We start from the raw sequence: 21,375 nt of genomic DNA on the forward strand, positions 1-21,375 counted from the left end.
TAAAGTGTTTCACAACATTGTCAGTGTAATAGTCACCAGTACGGCTTGCAATAGCTGTGTGAGGGTGATTTTCATCAAAAAAGGTTTGCACTTTAAGCCACATTGCACACATTTCCTTAATCTTTGAAGTAGGCAACGTCTTCAATTTCTCTCTCCCCTCCTCCGAAGCAGTTTCCTCAGGTGTGGCCTCTTACTGTTGAAGATGATCTAGCAGCTCATCAGTGGTTTGTTCTTCATTGTCCTCCTCCACCAACTCTTCCACATTCTCCCCACTAACCTCACCAATATGAGCACTAGTTCCAGGCATTTTTTCCTGTTCACCTGGGTGTTAGTCAGCTGTTGTGGGTCGCATCCTGGGGGACAAGATTAAGGACCCCAATGGAAATAAGTTAGACAGTCCTCGATGATGCACTGGCTTTCTTGGGTTATCCTGGGTGGCTAACCCTCCGGGGTTAATCGTTTCTCGGTAATTGTTTCACGTTAAGCCACACCAACAACACTCTCTCCACATCTTCGAGTAATACAGCTGATGGTGGTGCAGCAACAACAACAGCTGACTGTGGTGCAGCAGCAGCTGCACCTTTGGCAAGAACAGCTTCCTTGATTGCTGTTTTCTTACCCACAATAGTAGCGATGGTTGATTGGGGTTTATTATACAACCTGACCCTCCAGGGTTAATCGTTTCTCGGTAATTGTTTCACGTTAAGCCACACCAACAACACTCTCTCCACATCTTCGAGTAATACAACTGATGGTGGTGCAGGAACAACAATAGCTGACTGTGGTGCAGCAGCAGCTGCACCTTTGGCAAGAACAGCTTCCTTGATTGCCGTTTTCTTACCCACAATAGTAGCAATGGTTGATTGGGGTTTATTATACAACCTGACCAGCTCAGAGACACGCACTCCACTTTCATACTTAGCAATGATCTCTTTCTTTATCTCCATAGTAATTCTCACCCTTTTTGCTGTAGGGTTGGCACTAGAAGCTTTCTTGGGGCCCATGGTGACTTATTTTGCAGGTGCAATCACTACAAAGGCTGTGATAATATGAAATGCTCCAGTTGTTGTATGTTTGGAAGCGACCGCGGTGGCTGGCTGGCTTGTAAACACTGACACCCATGGGACAAGTGAGGCGCGCTCAGGCCAAAGTGGACGAGTATGGTACGGAACGAATAGCGCTGGTCGGGTTTTTAAGCGCTAGTTGAGGCAAAATTTTTGCGTTTAAATGTATCGCTAGTCAGATTTATCGTTAATCGATGCCATCGCTGGTTAAGGGTCCACTGTATATATATATACACCTACCATCCAACTTACGACTGAGTTCGGTTCCGAGAAACCGGTCATAAGTCGAAATGGTCATAAGTCAAACTTTACTACTGAATATCAACAAAACATTTTTGTAATGACTTTATTTTATTGTTTTATTTTGGTATTTCATGTTTTACTTTACTTTTTATGTTGTTAGTACTGTATTTTATACTGTAAGGTTTAGGATAAACACTGTGTACAACACAAATAGTTGTTTATTTCCCAGAAATTTGGCATAAAAAACACGGTCGTAAGTCGAGTGGTCGTAAGTCGAGCAGGTCGTAAGTCGGATGGTAGGTGTATATATACATATATTCTTTCAACACACCAGCCGTATCCCACCGAGGCGGGGTGGCCCAAAAGGAAAAACGAAAGTTTCTCCTTTTACATTTAGTAATATATACAGGAGAAGAGGTTACTAGCCCCTTGCTCCCGGCATTTTAGTCGCCTCTTACAACACGCATGGCTTACGGAGGAAGAATTCTGTTCCACTTCCCCATATATATATATATATATATATATATATATATATGTATATATATATATATATATATATATATATATATATATATATATATATATATATATTATACACACACACCTACCATCTGACTTACGACCGAGTTTGGTTCCGAGAAACCTGTCGTAAGTCGAAATGGACGTAAGTCGAACTTTACTACTGAATATTAACATCACATTTTTGTAATGACTTTATTTTATTGTTTTATTTTGGTATTTCATGTTTTACTTTACTTTTTATGCTGTTAGTACTGTATTTTATACTGTAAGGTTTAGGATAAACACTGTGTACAACACAAATAGTTGTTTATTTCCCAGAAATTTGGCATTAAAAACACAGTCCTAAGTCGAGTGGTCGTAAGTTGAGCAGGTCGTAAGTCGGATTGTAGGTGTATATATATATATATATATATATATATATATATATATATATATATATATATATATATATATATATATATATATATATATATATATATATATATACACACACACCTACCATCTGACTTACGACCTGCTCGACATACGACGACTCGACTTATGACTGTATTTTTTATGCCAAATTTCTGGGAAATAAACAAGTGTTTGTGTTGTACACAGTGTTTATCCTAAACCTTACAGTATAAAATACAGTACTAACAGCATAAAAAGTAATGTAAAACATGAAATACCAAAATAAAACAATAAAATAAAGTCATTACAAAAATGTTATGTTGATACTCAGTAGTAAAGTTCGACTCGCCGAAGGTCGAATTTCACGAAAGTCGATGCTGCCGAAGCTCGAGGGTCCACTGTATAAGATATAGAGATAATATAATAAGTAAAAATTATTAGTAGTAAAGAATGTATTCTTCAAAAAATAGTTAATGAATGTGTGGAAAGGGCTTAATATATAATTATAGTTTATTGTAAGAAAATTCAGCATATTGTTCTCTGATGTGCATAGAGAAATTAGTGCTTTAATTGGTTATATATGTGTATACTAATACATTATATATGTGTTATACACATATATCACATTTTATATTTATACATATGTATATTTTTGTTATACCATACTTACCATATGTAAATTTAGAACCTATATAAATTTACAGTTTATAAAGCTGTAAATTTGTGCTTTAATTGGTTATATATATATATATATGTATACTAACCCATTATATATGTGATATACACATATATAGCATTTTATATTTATACATATATATTTATATTTGTTACACCATGCTTACCATATGTGAATATAGAATCTATATAAATTTGCAGTTTATAAGGCTGTAAATCTAAAGAATATTTTATATGTATGTCAGGAGAAAATGCAATGGTCATATGAAATTGTATTGCATAAAGAAAACGAAGGTGAAATTTAATACTGTATTGTGATTAATGCTGATCTATTAATAATATCTCCTCCTCAGGACCGACCAATCTCCGACGAAATGGTAGGTCGAGGCAGCAGGCACTGGGAAACGTGTGGGTGTGCTGTACAGTTTGGGCACTGCTTGGGGTGATTCACTGAAATGCTAATCTTATTTAAGCAAGCAGGAGGCACAATGCATGTCATTGAGTTAGTAAAGTAGCTCGATTTTGCTATTATTACGAAGCCATTAATGGTTAAACAGCGCCAGTAGATGTAGTATGGTTGATCTGTTATTACATGCACATGACTTGTGTCTTCTATAGCACCTTTAACATAATGAGGGGGGTTTCTTGCTTCTAATAGAGGACACTGGATAATTTGTTTCTTCTTTTTTTTTTTTGTAAATTCTGGGACTCATAAATGTTTACTACTTTAATTGATCACTAATGGATTTTGGAAAATTTTCTATGCAAAATACATCACAGTAATATTGTCCTCAGTGTGGCAGAATGAATTACATATACTAATATTGTCTCTTTACTGACATGTGTATATGTACACTAATCATTCAATTAAATATTCACTAATAATTTTCTTACTTTTATGAAAGAAATGCTAGTTCTGTTTGTCATTTTTAAATCTCATTAACTTACATTTTCTGAAGACATGCCTTTGCACTCTTACTTTTATGAAATTGTCCCCCTGTACAGCGTGGCTTTGATGCTAATTCGTGTTACGTTAAATGTGCCAAAGTGTTTGTTGCCCAGTTGTCTTGATGATACTAAAGCACTGCTGTGTGTATTTCTTGTAGATGTCCAGCAAAGTTTTATTTTGCCCGCATTTTTTCCATATGTATTAGATATTCTGCAGATAAACAGATAAACAAGGAATAAAAATTTCTTCATTTTTTCTTCAAATATGTTTCTTAAAAACTGTTTCTTTTTGCTTTAGCAGATATTCTCAAACATAATTTGCAGTTTATTTTAATTGGTGTATTTACTTTCAGAAAATAAAATATGCTTAATATATCTTTGGTTTATTTAGTAGAAGTCAGGGTATTATAAATAATACAATTAAGAGAAGTCAAGTAGATGACTTGTACCTGGGAAACAAAAGTATGATATATACATGGACAATAAACTGAATACAGCACTTGCGTACCCAGAATTGTACCCTTGCAATACGTTTCATATCAATAACACCTAAAGCAAGAGGAATTAGATAATGTTTAAGCATGTATGTTACAGTTGGACATGCTTTTAAACAACAAGTCTTAATGTTAAACAGCCTTTTAATAATTAAAGTCATACTGTAGTTATGTACCAGCCTAATATATCTCGGTTATGCTTGAAGTGTATTGTTCTTAAGCATGTGGCTCATTGGTTGTATTCCTGCCTAAACTTCTGGGAGATATGGCAATTTCTTCATAAATTCAAGGTCCAGGTTTCTCTCTTAAGTATGCCTAGTATTACACTGACTGTCTTTCTCAACATAACACTAAAGCACAGCAAATTTTACACTATCTGTATAATTCCACATCTTTATTTTTTCTAAAAATTATTTGAATGAATGTTACTCATTTTCTTTGAGATGGATGTGTCCATGCATGTGATACTCTTTTTTATAGACATGAATATGCTACAGTATCTGTGAAATTAGCAGAAATCTGCAACTTCTTACAACAAGAGCCAGGTAAGTAAAACTTGACTGAATTAGTGTATGACAAGTTGAATTTCCCTATCTCTGGTAGGAATATTGCATCTTCAGTGTTTTTTTCACATCTTCCTTCCTGAACAATATTTGGAGATTTCCTCTCCATAGCACAGTAACTTGAAACATATAGCACTCATGTATATTCATTAAGTAAAGATTGCTGTTAAGATTTGATAGTATAGGACTGTTCTGAAAATCAAGGGGAGGAGAAATCTTTGTCTCTGTGCTGGAATTTCATGGAGTAAACTGAGATACATGAAAGCTCTCTGCAAAAATGCAAGCTTTAGACAAGACCTGATAAAATAAGAGAAACTTAAAATAAAGGAATACAGTGTATATTAACCCTTTCAGGGTCCGTCCCGTAGATCTACGGCTTTATGTTCAGGGTCCAAACCATAGATCTACGCCAAAAATCTACCGGTGTCAGATTTAGTGCAAGAAGGCTGGTAGGCCTATATCTGAGAGAATGGGTCTGGGTGGTCAGTGTGCACACCATAGAAAAAATCTGGACACCCGCATGGCATTGTGGGAATGCTGGCAAAGTAGCTTTGTTCATCGTGACTGGCGGCAAGGAAGCTCTCACTCCCCACTCACTCTCCGGGCGAATTCTGACTCTCCTCTTCACAACTTACAGTTCTAAGACTGATGGAAGTGGAGCTGAATACAAATTCTATGATTTTGAACCATATGGTACCATTGTGCCATATGGCACAATGGTACCATATGGTACAATGGTGCCATGTCATACAATGGTATATGGTACAATGGTATCATATGGTACAATGGTACCATATGGTACAATGTACCATATAGTACATTGTACCATATGGTACATTATACCATATGGTACAGGGTACAGGGACCCTAATGGAAATAAGACTGACTTTTTTGGGTTATCCTATGTTCTCCAAACATATGCTGCTAAGTATGATATTCTATGTAACTTTATTTGTGTATAACTAAATAAACTTACTTATGATGCCACATGCACTTGAGTAAGTTTATTGAGGTGTACAGACATACAATTACATAGATTATCATACATAGCAGCATATGTATAAAATCCTAGGATAACCCAAAAAAGTCAGGGTGACTTATTTCCATAGTTATCCCTGTATCTGTACCATATGGTGTCCTGTACTGTATGGTACCCTGTGCCATATGGTACCCTGTGCCATACGGTACCCTGTACCATATGGTACCCTGTACCATATGGTACCCTGCACCATATGTTATCCTGTACTGCATGGTACCCTATACCATATAGTACATTGTACCATATGGTACCCTGTAACATATGATACCATGTACCATATGGTCAATAGGTGTTGGTGGCATGAGACACCAGCCAAGACTGAGTGAGTGGTGATGCAAGCTAGCTACTGACTCTGCAGTTTCCAAGACAAAGTGCTTTGTCATCCACCTCAAGGAACACGTCAAGTTCCTGTACACTTGTAAATATATAATATAACATTATTAATATACAATATTTTTGCATATTTTTGTTGTAAACAACTATTGTAAACAAAATAATGAAAATATTAGTGTGTCTATTGTGTTGAATACAACAGTACCATATAGTACCATATGGTACAATGAACCATATGGTATCATTGTACTGTATGGTACAATGTACCATATACCACCATTGCATCATATGGTACCATATGGTACCATTACACCATATGGTACCATAAGGTACCATTGCACCATAAGGTACCATTGCACCATATGGTACCATTGTATCATATGGTACCATTGTACCAAATGGTGCCATTGTACTATATGGTACCATTGTATCATATGGTACCATTGTATCATGTGCCATTGTACCATATTGTACCATATGGTACCATTGTATCATATGGTGCCATTGTACCATATGGTACCATTGCACCCTATGGCACCATTGTACCATATGGTACTATATGGTACCATTGTATTCAACACAATACCCACACTAATATTTTCATCATTTTGTTTACAATAAACTTGTAAACAAGTTTTGTAAGCAATATAATGATAAACAAATTAGTGCAGTTATTGTGTTGAATACAATGAGTGTACACTTATACAATATACATTATATTGGTCTCACAGGCCACAAATGTTATTAGAAAAAGAAAAAAATTAGAAAAGAAAAGAAAAAGTATAAAAAACGTAAAATAAAAAAATGGGATTTTGCGGAAGTCACTGATATTGCCGCCACCCGGTCATTTTGGATCAACTTTCCGCTGCTTTATCTTGGTAAGTACTGATCAGAATTTTTTTTTGTTTTATTACCTTCCCAAAAATATTGTCTTTAATTCTGTAAGAAAAAATATATTTTTTTTTTTTTCAAAATTTCTTGGACACTGGGGCACCACTTCAGATTTTGGCCTTGGACCCTGAAAGGGTTAACTCTTTCACTGTCGACAGCCCTCATCACAAACCTGGTCTCAGTGTTGAAAAATATTAAAAAAAATAAAATGATTTTTTCTTACCAAAATCTTAAGAATATTTTTCTGAGTGTTGTAAAAGAAAAATTTTCTCTTGCGATCAGTAGTTACCAAGATATAGAGGGGTGAAGTTGACAGAAAGTGAACTGTTTACGGCAACATTGGCAACTGCCTCTCACTCAGTAATGTTATTTTTACTTTTATTCTGTTTTTTCTTTTCTTTTCTAATATTTTATTTTTTCAAGTAAGTTTTGTGGCCCATGAGACCAATATAATGCATAATGTATATATATCCACTTGTTGTAGGCAACACAATAACAACACAAACATTATCATTATATTGTTTACAAAACTGGTTTACACAAACCCACACTGTCTTCCATACCCACACCATCTCCCCCACCACCCACACTGCGTTTCCCAACACCCACACTGTCTTTCTCATCACCCATGCTAGAAATAAGTTACTTTGACTTTTTTGTGGTTATCCTAGGTTCTCTACACATGCTGCTATGTATGATAATCTATGTAACTGTATTCATGTATAGCTGAATAAACTTACTTGCACACTGCCTTCCCAACTACCCACACCATCTTCCCTACCATCCATGCTGTCTTCCCCAGCATCCAAGCTGCCTTCCCCACCACCCAAGCTGTCTTCCCCAACACCCAAGCTGGCTTCCCTTTTCACTATCTGTATATGATATCCTGGGCATTGCTTTCAGTCACAAACTCCCCAAAACCATGAAGTTCATCTTCAGTGACACTTCCATCTGTGTTAGAACTATCAGTTGGGAAGAGAATAGTCCTAAATTCGCTGAGGAGTGAGATATTTCTTACTGCGAGGCATTGTAAACAAGCACTACTGAAATAGCATTCCGCAATGCAATGCGGGTGCCCCGATTCTTTTTATACTGTGCACACTGACCACGCAGGCCCATTTTCTCACATGTAGGTTTACCGGCTTTCTCCCACTAGATTTGAAGCCGCTAGAATTTTGGCGTATTAATATGTCACCAACACTGGTTCATAAGATGTATCTATATGGCACTGATAGTGAAAGGGGTTATAAAGGTCACAACCAAATGAACAGTATGAAGAATATAAGGATAATTTTGTTTACTTAGTAATACGTAGGCCTAAACCCTCCCATCAAGTAGATTTTCAAGACAATGAGCAAGAAATAAAAGCAAACCCAATTTTAATGAAATCAGAAATACATAAAATGAAGAGAGAGAGAAAGTAACAGATATTTATAGATTTTATGTACTGTATAAGTGTCCTTTCCTTTATGCGATAGGTGCATTTTATGCCCATGATGGTGAAGGTTTGTGATGAAGACCTAGTTGGTATGAGTTGAGGATGGTACAGGACCATCTAGGTCAAACTCTACATCATTGGTAGAAGACAGGGTGACATTCAAAGAAGAAAGCACAGGCAAGGAACTGTCGTCACCAGATATCACCAGCGGAGGTGTAGTGGTGGAAGGGCCAGTTAGAATGGTGCTTAGGGGGTGATTGAGGAAGACTTCAAGAACTTCAGCATGGAGAACTTCTTAACCACTTGTTACTTCTGGGCAAGTGTACACATCTTTATAGGCATTTGTTTATATGACATTGAAGTTGAAGCTCCTCTTCAATGTCCATGGACTTTTGGACAAGTCTTCAAGCTTATGAAAACAATTCTGCCAGCTTCTTCAGTCAAGTCATTTTCATCATGAACTGCTTCATCCTCTTCCTCTTCTTCTTCCTGATTAGCAGCTTCTGTAATTTCAGTTAAATCATCAACATTTAATTCTACACAATAAGAATCAATCATAATGTCTTCTCATTAAGGTCTAGAGAAATCTTCCTTTAAGTTTTGCAAACTGCACTGATTGCATAAAAGCATATTTGTATCACATGTAGGAAATTGCTGGTAGAAATAAGGTTATTGCATAAAAGTGAATTTCCATTTAGTGAATCTGCCTAAACCCTTAAAAAAAATGTTGTGGACTCTCTAACCTCTTCATTTGCTTACATAATATTTTCGATACACTGTGCCATGTGCCTTCTAGCTTTAACCAAAATCATACTTTGTCTTATTAAGAATAAGTAGGGCAGGTGTGGGGTTTCATAATACTTTTTGAAGGCAGCAGTTATGAATTGGTTTAGAAGTTGTAGTATGGTCAGTGCAGGCAAAAACTTTTCCTTAATCATGCTGACTTTGTGGATTGTTCATCTGTTCACTTGGTGTCTTGGTATAATAGTACAAAAAAATGTGTTCAGTAGGAATAATTGGGAAAGTGAGTGGATGGATCTTCAGTATTCTAAAAAATCAGACCAAGAGCATAATGTAGTCAAAAGAATAAAATCAGAGACCTTTACAATGAAAAGTTGTGTTACTTATTGTTCAGTATTCTCCCAAATTCTTATTCTCTTTCCTATATGTGACATAACTTGGACATAGCAAGCCTCTAAAGCAATGTTAGCCACCTTCCACTGAGCCACAGAAAACAGTATGGTGTTCATCAGTGACAAATATTAGGTGCTTAACTTTGGAAAAATGGAAAAAATTATTCAACAAAATGCAATCAAATCACTCAGTGGAACAGATTACAAGGGACCTGAGCATAAGCATGGCAAAGGATCTTATGTTTAAAGACACAGTTCATGTTACTATCACAACTGCAAGGAAAAGAAATGACTGAATAACAAGAACCTTCAAAACAGAAGATACGAATCCAATGTACATATAGCTACAAATATTTTAGTCTGTAGCTAGAGCTGGCCCAGATTAGAGCCATGTTTAAGGTAATGTTGTCAGACTAACTCTGAGTCTTAATTACAATATAGTACTGTATCTAAAATTTGAATAATCCAAATGACTTTGGATCCACACTTTTTCAGTACCGATATATGTGTGGGGAATCTAAGTTCCTCTTATAGTCTTAAATAACTATCTACTAAAGTGACAAAATGTACGAATACCGTACATATTTGTTGATGAGGTTGGTTAGATTGCTCTTTATAATTTACAAGGAATTTAAGGAAAGTATATGTAACAACCATTTTAGTACTGTAGATATATTTTTGTAATGGAGATAGGAAAGTCAGACAGTGTGCCTCCCAGGAGCTGGTGTTGGTGACATAGTCAGCAGGTTAGATAATTTTATGTCAGGTAATGGGAACAAGCCCATTATCTGTCTTAGTGCTGGTGGAAATGACATCGGGAAGGGCAGGAGACAAGAGCTGCTGGATAAGTACAGGTCAGCCATAGATGTAGTCAGGTCTAAGGGAGGAATCCCAATCATATGTAGCTTTTTGCCTAGAAGGGGAGTGGGCAATGAATGGATGTCTAGGGCAGTTGGTATAAATTGTTGGCTAGACAGGTACTGCAATGAACTTGCAATCCCTTTCATTGATAACTGGGACAAATTCTATGGCAAATGTGATATGTATACAAGGGGTGGGGTTCATCTCTCTGGGGCTGGAGTGGTTACATTAGCCAGTTTGATTTTGAGGGGGTCATTGATGACTTGTGTAGGACTTTAAACTGATAGATTATAGAGGTATGGGTGTTTGTGGGAAACAATCAGGCTACAGTACTAGAGTTGAAAACAGCAGATATTACTAGGATACCCCAGGGATATGTTTAACCCTTTGAGGGTCGACAGGCCCTCTCCGAAACTCGTTCTCAGGGTCGGCCAAATTTAAAAAAAAAAAAAAATTATTTTCTCTTATGAAAAGATAGAGAATCTTTTCCCGATCATAAGGACACCAAAAGTTTGAAATTTGATGAAAAACTTATGGAATTATGCTCTTGCAAAGTTAGCGGTCTCGGCGATGTTTACGCATCGGCGATTTTGCCCACTTTGAGCCCCATTTTCGGCCAATTCTACTGTACTAGTCGACAAAAAACATGAATATTTTGCTAGAACTCCATTTTTTCTATCGAATGGGTGCAAGAAACCACCCATTTATGAAATTCAACTATCCAGTACAGTGGTCAGAATTTAGCAATTTTGCCAATTTCACACAAATTTCAAAAGATGCCAATTTCCGAATAGGGTCCAGAATAAACAAGAAAGACATTCCTGGCACTAAAATGACATTTCCTCTAGTCATTAGTCACGTCTTAAGGCCCCTCTTATATTCTTTTGCTTTCCACTTTGAATTTTTATTCTCACAAAAAATATAAGATTTACTGTTATGCAGACTACTGCATTAGTGTAAAAAATGATATAAATATTATTGGTGCACTTGTTTAATGAATATTAGACTCACCAGTTGACGTGTATTGCACGCTTGGCACGATTTGTTTACTTTTGAAATTTGGTAAAAATCGAACATTTCTGCTACTTTGAGCTCAATTTCAAGGTACCTTTCATTGTAAAACCAGTCACAATCATCTCAATTTCTGTAATATGTCTTCCATTCTATAAAATGAGACCAAGAAAACTAGAATACAACAATAAATATCATACGAAAATACAGTGCAAAGTCGCTGTTTTATTCCAAAAAAATGGTCAAAGTTTTTTTTTTCTCATTATGCACTGTGTGCTGCAGGATTTTTTTTAGACTGTGCACACTGACCACATAGACCCATTCTTTCATATGAAGGCCTACCAGTTTTCTCCCACTATATTTGAGGGTGCTAGAATTTAGGCGTACTAGTACGTCAAAAACCCTGGGTCGTAAGCCGTACTAGTACGTCCGAAACCCTCAAAGGGTTAAAAGACAGTATTCAAAAAGTTGCTAATAAAGGCAAAGCAATTGTTCAACTAACAAAGAGAGATTAGAACATAAGAAAGAAGGAACACTGCAACAGGCCTACTGGCCTATGCGAGGCAGGTCTAATTCTCCTACTGGCTTAAGCTCACTGACCTAGTGACCTTAAGCTCACTGACCGTCTGACCTCACTGACCTAGTGAGGTCAGACATGTCACTTAAAGGAGGAGCACAGCATCCGACCTAGTAGCACAAGCTAGTTAGGTCCAGCTCACACCCACCCACACCCACTCATGTATTTATCCACCCTATTTTTAAAACTACACAGTGTCTTAGCTTCTATGACGGTATTCGGGAGTTTGTTATTAAAACCATTGCTGCGAGTCCTGTCTATGTTAGATATTTTTAGCACGCTATTTACATCCCATATATTAATTCCTGTTTTCCATTTATACACCTCAATCATATCCCCCCTAATTCTATGCCTTTCTAGAGAGGGCAATGAATGACTAGCTCCCTTAAGGTTTACTATACAAATAGTAGGAGTCTAAGAAATAAGATAGATGAGCTAAGATTACTTGCAAGTGCAGGTAATATAGATATTTTTGCTATAATGGAGACCTGGTTTAACTTGAAAAATAGAGAAATGCCTTCTGAATGCAACATACAGGGTTATAAACTATTCCATACTGATAGGGTCAATGGGAAGGGTGGTGGAGTGGCGATGTATGTCAGATATTTTAAATTGTTGTGTTAGACAAGATAAAAGATTAGAAACATCGGACACAATCTGTTTGGCTACAGTTTCTCGAGGGTTGTAAAAAAATTAATTTTGGGTGTGATTTATAGGCCCCCAAACCTTGATAGGGAGTGTCGTAAGCTGCTATGGGACAAAATTCATAAGGCATCTCGATATGAAAATGTTGTGTTAATGGGAGATTTTAACTTTAGACAAATTAATTAGAACTGTGACAGGAAATCTTGAGTCTAGAGACTTTCTTGATATGGGTCAGTATTGCCTTTTAAAACAGTTTGTGACAGAACCAACTACAGGAAACAACCTGCTTGACTTGGTTCTTGTCAACAAATAATCACTAATTATAATAATCTTGAGGTTAATGATGAGCTTTGGGAAAGCAATCACAGATCACTTAGTTTCAATATATCATGGAATTACCCAGATAACTTCAATCATGTCTCTGTCCCAGACTTCCACTTGGCCGACTTCTTGGGACTGAGAAATTACCTGGGTGGGCTAAATTGGGATGGCCTGGCTATGGGTCAGGTAGGTGGTGTTGGTTGCCAATATGACATATTTCAGAGCATAGTTCTAGCTGCTCAGGCAACTTTTGTTCCGAGTAGGGAAATTGGATCTAACAAAAATGAACCCAAATGAATAAACAATAGATTAAAACATCTCATTGGTTGACAGATAGGCAGGAGAGAGTTTGCATAAATGGGGAAAAGTCAGAATGGGGGCACGTCACAAGCGGTGTTCCATAGGGGTCAGTGTTGGGCCCCTTGTTGTTCGCAGTTTACATAAATGACATAGATCAGGGAATAAATAGCGACATAAGCAAATTTGCTGCTGACACCAAAATAGGCCATCCAATTCATTCTAATGAGGACATTAGAACACTCCAGGATGATTCGAATAGACTGGTGCAGTGGTCGGAGAAGTGGCAGATGCAGTTTAATATTGAGAAATGCAAAATTTTAGATGTTGGACAGGAAAATAACCATGCCACATATAAACTAAATAATGTAGATCTTAATATTACTGATTGCAAAAAGGATTTAGGAGTTCTGGCTAGCAGTAATCTGAAACCAAGACAACAGTGCATAAGTGTTTGCAATAAAGCTAACAGAATCCTTAGCTTCATATCAAGAAGTATAAATAATAGAAGTCCTCAGGTTGTTCTTCAACTCTATATATCTTTGGTTAGGCCTCATTTAGATTATGCTGCACAGTTTGGGTCATCGTATTACAGAATGAATATAACTGCACTGGAAAACGTACAAAGGAGGATGACAAAGTTGATCCCATGTATCAGAAATCTTCCCTATGAGGACCCTGAATCTGCACTCTAGAAAGGTGTAAAATTAGGGGTGATATGATTGAAGTGTATGAATGGAAAACAGGAATAAATAAAGGGGATGTAAATAGCATGTTAAAAATATCTAGCCTAGACAGGACTTGCAACAATGGCTTTAAGTTGGATAAACTCAGATTCAGGAAGCACTGGTTTGCTAATAGAGTTGTAGATGAGTGGAACAAACTCCCGAGTACCGTCATAGCAGCTAAGACGTTGCATAGTTTTAAAAATAGGTTAGATAAATACATGAGTGGGTGTGGGTGGGTGTGAGTTGGACTTGACTAGCTTGTGTTACTAGGTCAGATGCCATGCTCCTTCCTTAAGTGAATGTGACCTGACCTGACTAGGTTAGGGCGTTAGCTTATGCTGGTAGGAGAATTGGACCTGCCTTGCATGGGTCAGTAGGCCTGCTGCAGTGTTCCTTCTTTCTTATGTTCTTATTTATTAGAATAAATTTTTAAATAGAATTTAGGGATATTTTTAAAGTAGATTGTGCTACAAGCACTGTCCCATTCTTTTGGTTGAAATTAGCAGGTACCATGGACTGCAGCATCAACAGCAAGTTTTTTAATACCTCTTTCTGACCACTAACAGTTGAAGTGATATAGCTCTTGTCCCTTCAAAGGCAATGTCAATGTATTTGGAGTGCATAGTGCATATTTGTCATATGCAATAGGTACAGTTTGCAAAGTTTCTTGAAAATTTGTATAATGCAGAATGATGCAAGTGTTGTTGGCCAAAGCTTAGTATAGCTGCCATGGAAAGCATTTGCCACATAAGGCATGGAACACTCATATTTTATTAAGGTTTAAGTGTTTTTAAGTAGACATTTAATTCCTTAAAAGTTTTATTTATTTTAACCAAATCAAGAATACATGCACATTATGTATCTCAAAAAACTCTGTTATATTAATGGCAAAGGTAAGAAGGCTTGATGGTGCTGAAAAACAGTAAAAGATGAACACAAGGAAGAAAGAGAGAGAGAGAGAGATAGACTCTCAGTATTTTTGAACTGTGAGGTTCAGTATATATATGGGGATGTGAAAATAGAGATACCTTCTTTCCTTAATACAGTCAAATAATGTCTAATTTAGTATGAAAGCATTAGCTAAAGTGTACTTTTAAAGTTTGTGGCACATTTTAATTTATGATTATTATTTCTTCATTTACCTCTGTGAAAATTTCCAACTGTTTCATGGATATTCAACTTCCATCAATTTCTCTTGACTCTTAAAACTATCTTTCATGCTGCCTCCATAGTTTTTTCTTCCTTGTATTTTGCTGTCTATTCTCTCTTGGCTAACCTTCATTTCCCTTTTATTTTATGCGTGCTTTCAGTTATTTAATATACTGTTTCCTTATCCCTGTCTCTTCCTTGAAATTAGAGCTGTCATTTAATTTTATAGTTTTTTACCCCCAATACATTTAAATCCAGTTGTCTTCAAAGCTCTGTGATTTGTGCTGTTCCTTTGTCAGTGTCATTGTCAGTGATTCCATACTCAGAGAAGTTGGTATAACATATACCTACAACATATTTCCCTTTATATATTCCTCTCTAGCTACTCTCTCTCCTCCTTATCTAGCATCTAAGGTTATTAAAGTACCCTCCAAATTGTTTATATTACATTTCTGTTAATGTACTCTTCACTAGAGCATATCTTAACTTCAATATCTATGATATTTAATGTTGACTCTACAAGGAGTCCTCATAATTGCAAGCTTTTGCCTTCATGTACTGTACCGATGTCTTGTCTTGCCTATCCCATAAATGTTTAATCTGGTTCATTGCTTTTATTATGACCTCTTTAAGCTTAAACTATTGCTTTTATTATTTCACCAAAGAAGTTTTTCCAATAAATAAATACTGGCTGTCAGAGGAATCTGGATTTAATGCAAAAGTTATTCTTGGATTTGAAGCTAATTTACAAAACTTTAGCAAGCATTAAGATCTTGGGCTTTACATATATATGGTGACTTTTTAATTGTACTTTTTTATGGAATGGCTGTTTCTTTGTTATTAGATCATACTATAATTGTAAATTGACAATGAGTATTAGCATACTGTATATAGTACTGTATGCAAATTGATAAAATTACATCCACTTATTAACTAAAATATTTAATGAGTAATATGTCATGTAGTGAATACAATAATTGGGTGTATTCATGGTATCAGCTGATTTTGATGGTATTAGTACTGGAGGGTATTAACAGATTTTGATGGTATTAGTATGATACATTTTTACATACATATATAAGGTTACCACCATATATTCTGATCTGAATGCTCACTAAGCTGGAGGTCTAAGGGAATACTTACATTTATTGGAAGTTCACTCCAGTCTTGCAACATTAAGAGTGATCAAGTCTTATGCCAGAATTAAGCCACTTGTGCTTCAACAATCCACTATGACTAGGACATAGTACTGGCATAAGTACACAGCTAGAACTCTGCTGATGGGTCCTGTAATACCTATAACAGTATCAGTATTGGTGGGTATCAGCTAATTTTGATGATATCAATATCATTATTGGCATAAAACTGAGTATCAGTGTCAATATTAGCAAAAATTTTGGTATTGTTCCATCCCTAGCAGTAATTACTTCCATGTGTTGTACTTCTGTTAGATAATGAATAATATAAGAAAATCTTTTATAAAATTACATATAATGCATGAATTTTTTTCAGGACTAATAAATTTCACAATGATATCATTTTTTATTGTCTAAGAACAGTTGGGGCATATCCCCAAATTTAATATAGGCATGACTAGTCTCAGAGTCAAGTGTTATTTCTTGCATAATTTTAAAAATCTTGCATTATTGAAACTGTTGCAGGATGGCAAGACTTACTGACAGATATGGTAAAGCAACATGGTGTTCAGAGCAAATCTTTATTTACAGGCAATGTTTCACTGTAAGTAGATAAAGCTCTACGTAGAGCAAAACAACATTGTCTGTAAATAAGATCTGAACATAATATCCTTTTACCATAATTAACACCAAGTATCAACCAGACATTCAGTGTAGAATCCTGAAGTGCACATTACATATACAAGTTTTTGTCCAAACTCGCTAACTCATACCTGTCACTTTGAGTTATCTATACGTACGTGTTTCTAAATAGGAAGAGTCTCATTATCAGATACAGTACCCCATTGTTTTTTTTTATCTTTAAAACATTTTGTCATATCAGGTGATTAAGAGACTTTGAAAATAAAATGTATTTTGAATGAAATTATGCAAATTAATTTCCATTATTTGTAATTGATGTTATGCTCAGTCATTCAGATTGTGTACAAGTATCTGGATGGGTGGCCACATGGGCACAGTCTTGCTTTTGGTTAGGGGACCTAGATAAGCTAGGCATCCTGTTCCCAAAAGAATATGCTCTACTGTACTTTATTGTACTTTTTACAATCAGTTACAGCTACGTATATACAGGTCTCCCTCAACATTCGCGAGGGTTAGGGGATCAAGAGCCTCGCGAATGTTGAAAAACCGTGAATGTTTGGTGCCCCAATATATTGTAGGGAAATATATTACAATACTGCTTCCTTAACTTGTTGAACCATGAATAATCATAAAATACATGAAAACGTCGTAAATTGTACTAAATATATACATGTTATGCTTTAATAATGTATGTTATTTAATAACATGTATGTTAATAACATGTATGTTATTAAATACCACAGACTCCACCACTGCGAGTCCCTACTACCCTCCCTCCGACCCCTACAACTGGCAGCCAGCCCTCCCACCACTCAGTGTGGTGAGTGTTTTGTTTGTTCATTATTTGCTATTAAACTACAGAATAAATAATGTAAACCCATTCATGACTGCATATTGGAATGGCTATTAGGAAAGGTATTAGACGGTGACATCACGTGTTTATTCTTGAACACAGCAAAGAATCGAACATTTCTGCTATTGCTAATAATAACAATAGTAATAATAATAATAATAATAATAATAATAATAATAATAATAAATATGATATAATTGAAGAAGGAAATTGTACAAAAATACGAGGGAGTGGTTGACACATCGTCAGTGTGACTTTGTTTATGCTGGAGTGAACATTAGTCTCCCTGCTCTTCCAAACATTTCACAATAATTCAGCGGTTGAGGCAGTGGTATTTAATAACATATATGTTATAAATAATAATAGTACATGTTATTATTAATAACATGTATTATTATTAACATGTATGTATTTAACAACATATGTTATGAATAATAATAGTACATATTATTAATAACATGTATTATTATTAACATGTATGTTATTAAATACCATTGTTTCAGTCACTGCCTCTACCACTCCAGTCACACTCAATCTACAAGCACCAAACACAATGAATTATTGTGAAATGTTTGGAAGAGCAGGGAGACTAATGTTCACTTCAGCATAAACAAAGTCACACTGACGATGTGTCAACCACTCCCTCGTATTTTTGTACAATTTCCTTCTTCAATTATATCATATTTATTATTATTATTATTATTATTATTATTAATACTATTGTTATTATTACTATTGTTATTATTAGCTGTAGCAGAAATGTTTAATTCTTTGCAGTGTTCAAGAGTAAATACATGATGTCACCGTCTAATACCTGTCCGAATAGCCATTCCAATATGCAGTAGTTTAATAGCAAATACTGTAATGAACAAACAAAACACTCACCACACTGAGTGGTGGGAGGGCTGGCTGCCAGTTGTGGGGGTCAGAGGGAGGGTAGTAGGGACTCGCAGGTGGCGGGAAACTTAAATATGATTTGGCGGCTGGGAATTTGGTGGCTGGGAATTTGGTGGCTGGGAATTTGGCGGTTGGGAATTCGCGAATGTGTGAAGCCCGTGAAAGTTGAAAACGTGAATGTTGAGGGAGACCTGTATATTTCATTTACTTTCTGTTCTGCATATTTACGTATCTTTCAGTACCTTGGTTTATATAATTTTGAATTGCTATAAATGTACAACAGTGTGAATGCAGACTCTTTAAAACATTATAAGAGATAGAGTATAAATTTCTTTCCATGGCTTTCAATTTTTTAAAATTTAGTTTCAGTGTTTTGTTTTGTGCTTCTTGGATAATGTTTCAGGTAATTAATCTTGGTAGATGGAAATATATTTTTCATTTGTTGTACAGTGGTGTTTTGAGAAAGTGAGAAATTATGATATATGGAAGCCTGGAAGGCTTTCTAGTCCCTTCTTTATTGTCTCAACTGTATCAGGTGCTAACACTAGCATTTTGTAAGTCCTGTGGCTCAGTTGGTAGCACACTCAGCTTACACACTGAGTGTCCAGGGTTCTGTCCCCAGCAAGGGGTGCCTGAGTGTTAGCTGACTAGTGTGGGTGGGGTCCTGAGGGGTGGTACTATACCTCAGATAGAGCTGGGCTTTGAAATGAGCTGAGGTATGATATCAGCTTTTAACCTGTAAAATTGATTTGTGTAAAAAAAAAAAAAGAACTTATATTCAATTTACACCTTATTTTTCTTTGGGCTTCTTGAGAGTAGCTAACTTTGTAATATTTTCTCTGTAATTTAGGAGGTCTGCTTTGAGACCAAGGGTGAGGCTATACCAGTATGGTCACACATCCAGTTATTAGTCACAACCAGTGGTCCTTAACCTAACTGATTTGATTTTTTCTATGTGCTTAAATTCTTACTAGTATTATATTATAAAATATTCCAAATAAAAGCTTGATTAAGAACTTAATGATCATTAAATTATTAATAATATTTTTTCAGAGGGAAATGCTAATATCTCAACACATTTATTTGATAATAAACTCAATATTATTACAACATTTTTTTATTAATTACTGAAACTAAATTAAAGCTGTTGAAATAAATTTAAACCATTGGTTATATTTTAAACCTTGTAATTTTTATTTTGTTATGGAAATTAACAGCATTAACATAAAATTAATATTTAGCAATTCAAATCAAATGGGAACAGAAGTTGTTTCAGTAAGTTACAATTAAGGGTTAAATAAACAATAGCAAAAGGAGATCTTTGTTATTACAGTGTTTCACTTATATGAGGCATTATCAAACTCATGAAATATCAAAACCAAATGTTAAATATATAGTGCTGAATTTTGTTTTTTAGAGTCATACGCAAGGCAAGGTTGAGGTAGGAGGAGGGCAAGATGTCCCAAACAGTGTAGGTGACCTGTCAGGTGTAGGCAAGGTGAGGGCTTGAGCCAGGTGGTGGTAAGGTCCATGGCAGTGGAGGTGGAGGTCAAGTAATGTTGGGTGTGGTCTGGATTTAGTGATCAGGTCCTGGAAATTTGTGCTGCTTGTGTTCTTCCAGAATAGTTTTAGTGGTGGGTTTTGCTAAATTGTACATGCCTCTGTTTTGTGTGATAGTATTAAAGACATGTATGGCTGCTGATTCAAGACTTAATTACCTCTTTGAGTATGTGGGTATGTGAGATGTACTTGTTGGAAGTTCATCCTCCAAGCATACTTGTGCTAATGTAGTTGGGTGTTCTGTCAGTAGATGTTTCTCCTATGTAAATCCAATCACACCACTTCCCTCCCACATAGAATACTGTGTACCCTTCCGCTGTATAGCCCTTGTGGCTTAGCGCTTCTTTTTTATTATAATAATAATGTATACCCTTCCATGTTCTTGATGCAGTCAAGTGTAGCTGAAATGTCATAATTGAAAAAGTTCTCCTTTTGCTATCTGTGTCTTTTTAGCCACTTCTTAGCTATGCCATACTCCATCCACATTAAAATAAACAAAATAACATTTAAAAGGACAGTCTAAAGTATTAGATAATTATTATTATTATTATTATTATTATTATTATTATTATTTTATTATTATTTGTACTGTATATTCATGGGGAAGTGCTAAATGTGCAGGAGTCATAAGTACCTGGGGAATAAGAAGTAATCAGGTTTTCTTGGAGGAAGAGGAGGGTAGCTCCAGTTCCTTGGATTAAGATCCCTTCATCAGTAACAAGGTGCCCTCCCTTAATTAAATGGTGTTGTATTAGAGGAAAGTTTTTATGTTGTATGAGAAGTAGAAAATCTTTAAATACTAGATCATATTATTTTAGCCTGATTACCATGCGAAATGTTTAATTCCTAGAAATATGTTCAGATTACAGTATAATACAGTTAAGTCTGGAAGTGACTTATGTGGTAAAACTTAGTCTTGAGACAGTGCAGACAGTGTGTAAAAAATGTTTTATGTCTACAGT

At 35.7% G+C, this 21,375-nt stretch overlaps 1 protein-coding gene across 6 annotated transcripts in view; it reads left to right on the forward strand.

Moving 5' to 3' along the window:
* The window catches only part of LOC128688956 (receptor-type guanylate cyclase Gyc76C), a 619,662-nt gene that overhangs the window by 208,079 nt on the left and 390,208 nt on the right, over positions 1–21,375 (forward strand). For 4 of the 6 annotated variants that reach the window (XR_011391737.1, XM_070083032.1, XM_070083048.1 and 1 more), the window contains one exon: positions 3,251–3,274. The exons of the other annotated variants lie outside the window; for them this stretch is intronic. Coding sequence is in view for 3 of the 4 variants with exons in the window: in XM_070083032.1 (XP_069939133.1) it covers positions 3,251–3,274 (24 nt within the window). In the remaining variant the exon portion in view is untranslated. The remainder of the gene's footprint in view (positions 1–3,250; positions 3,275–21,375) is intronic. 6 annotated transcript variants of the gene reach the window in all.

This window comes from Cherax quadricarinatus, chromosome 1 (genome assembly GCF_038502225.1).
Source record: "Cherax quadricarinatus isolate ZL_2023a chromosome 1, ASM3850222v1, whole genome shotgun sequence".
NCBI lineage: Eukaryota > Metazoa > Arthropoda > Malacostraca > Decapoda > Parastacidae > Cherax > Cherax quadricarinatus.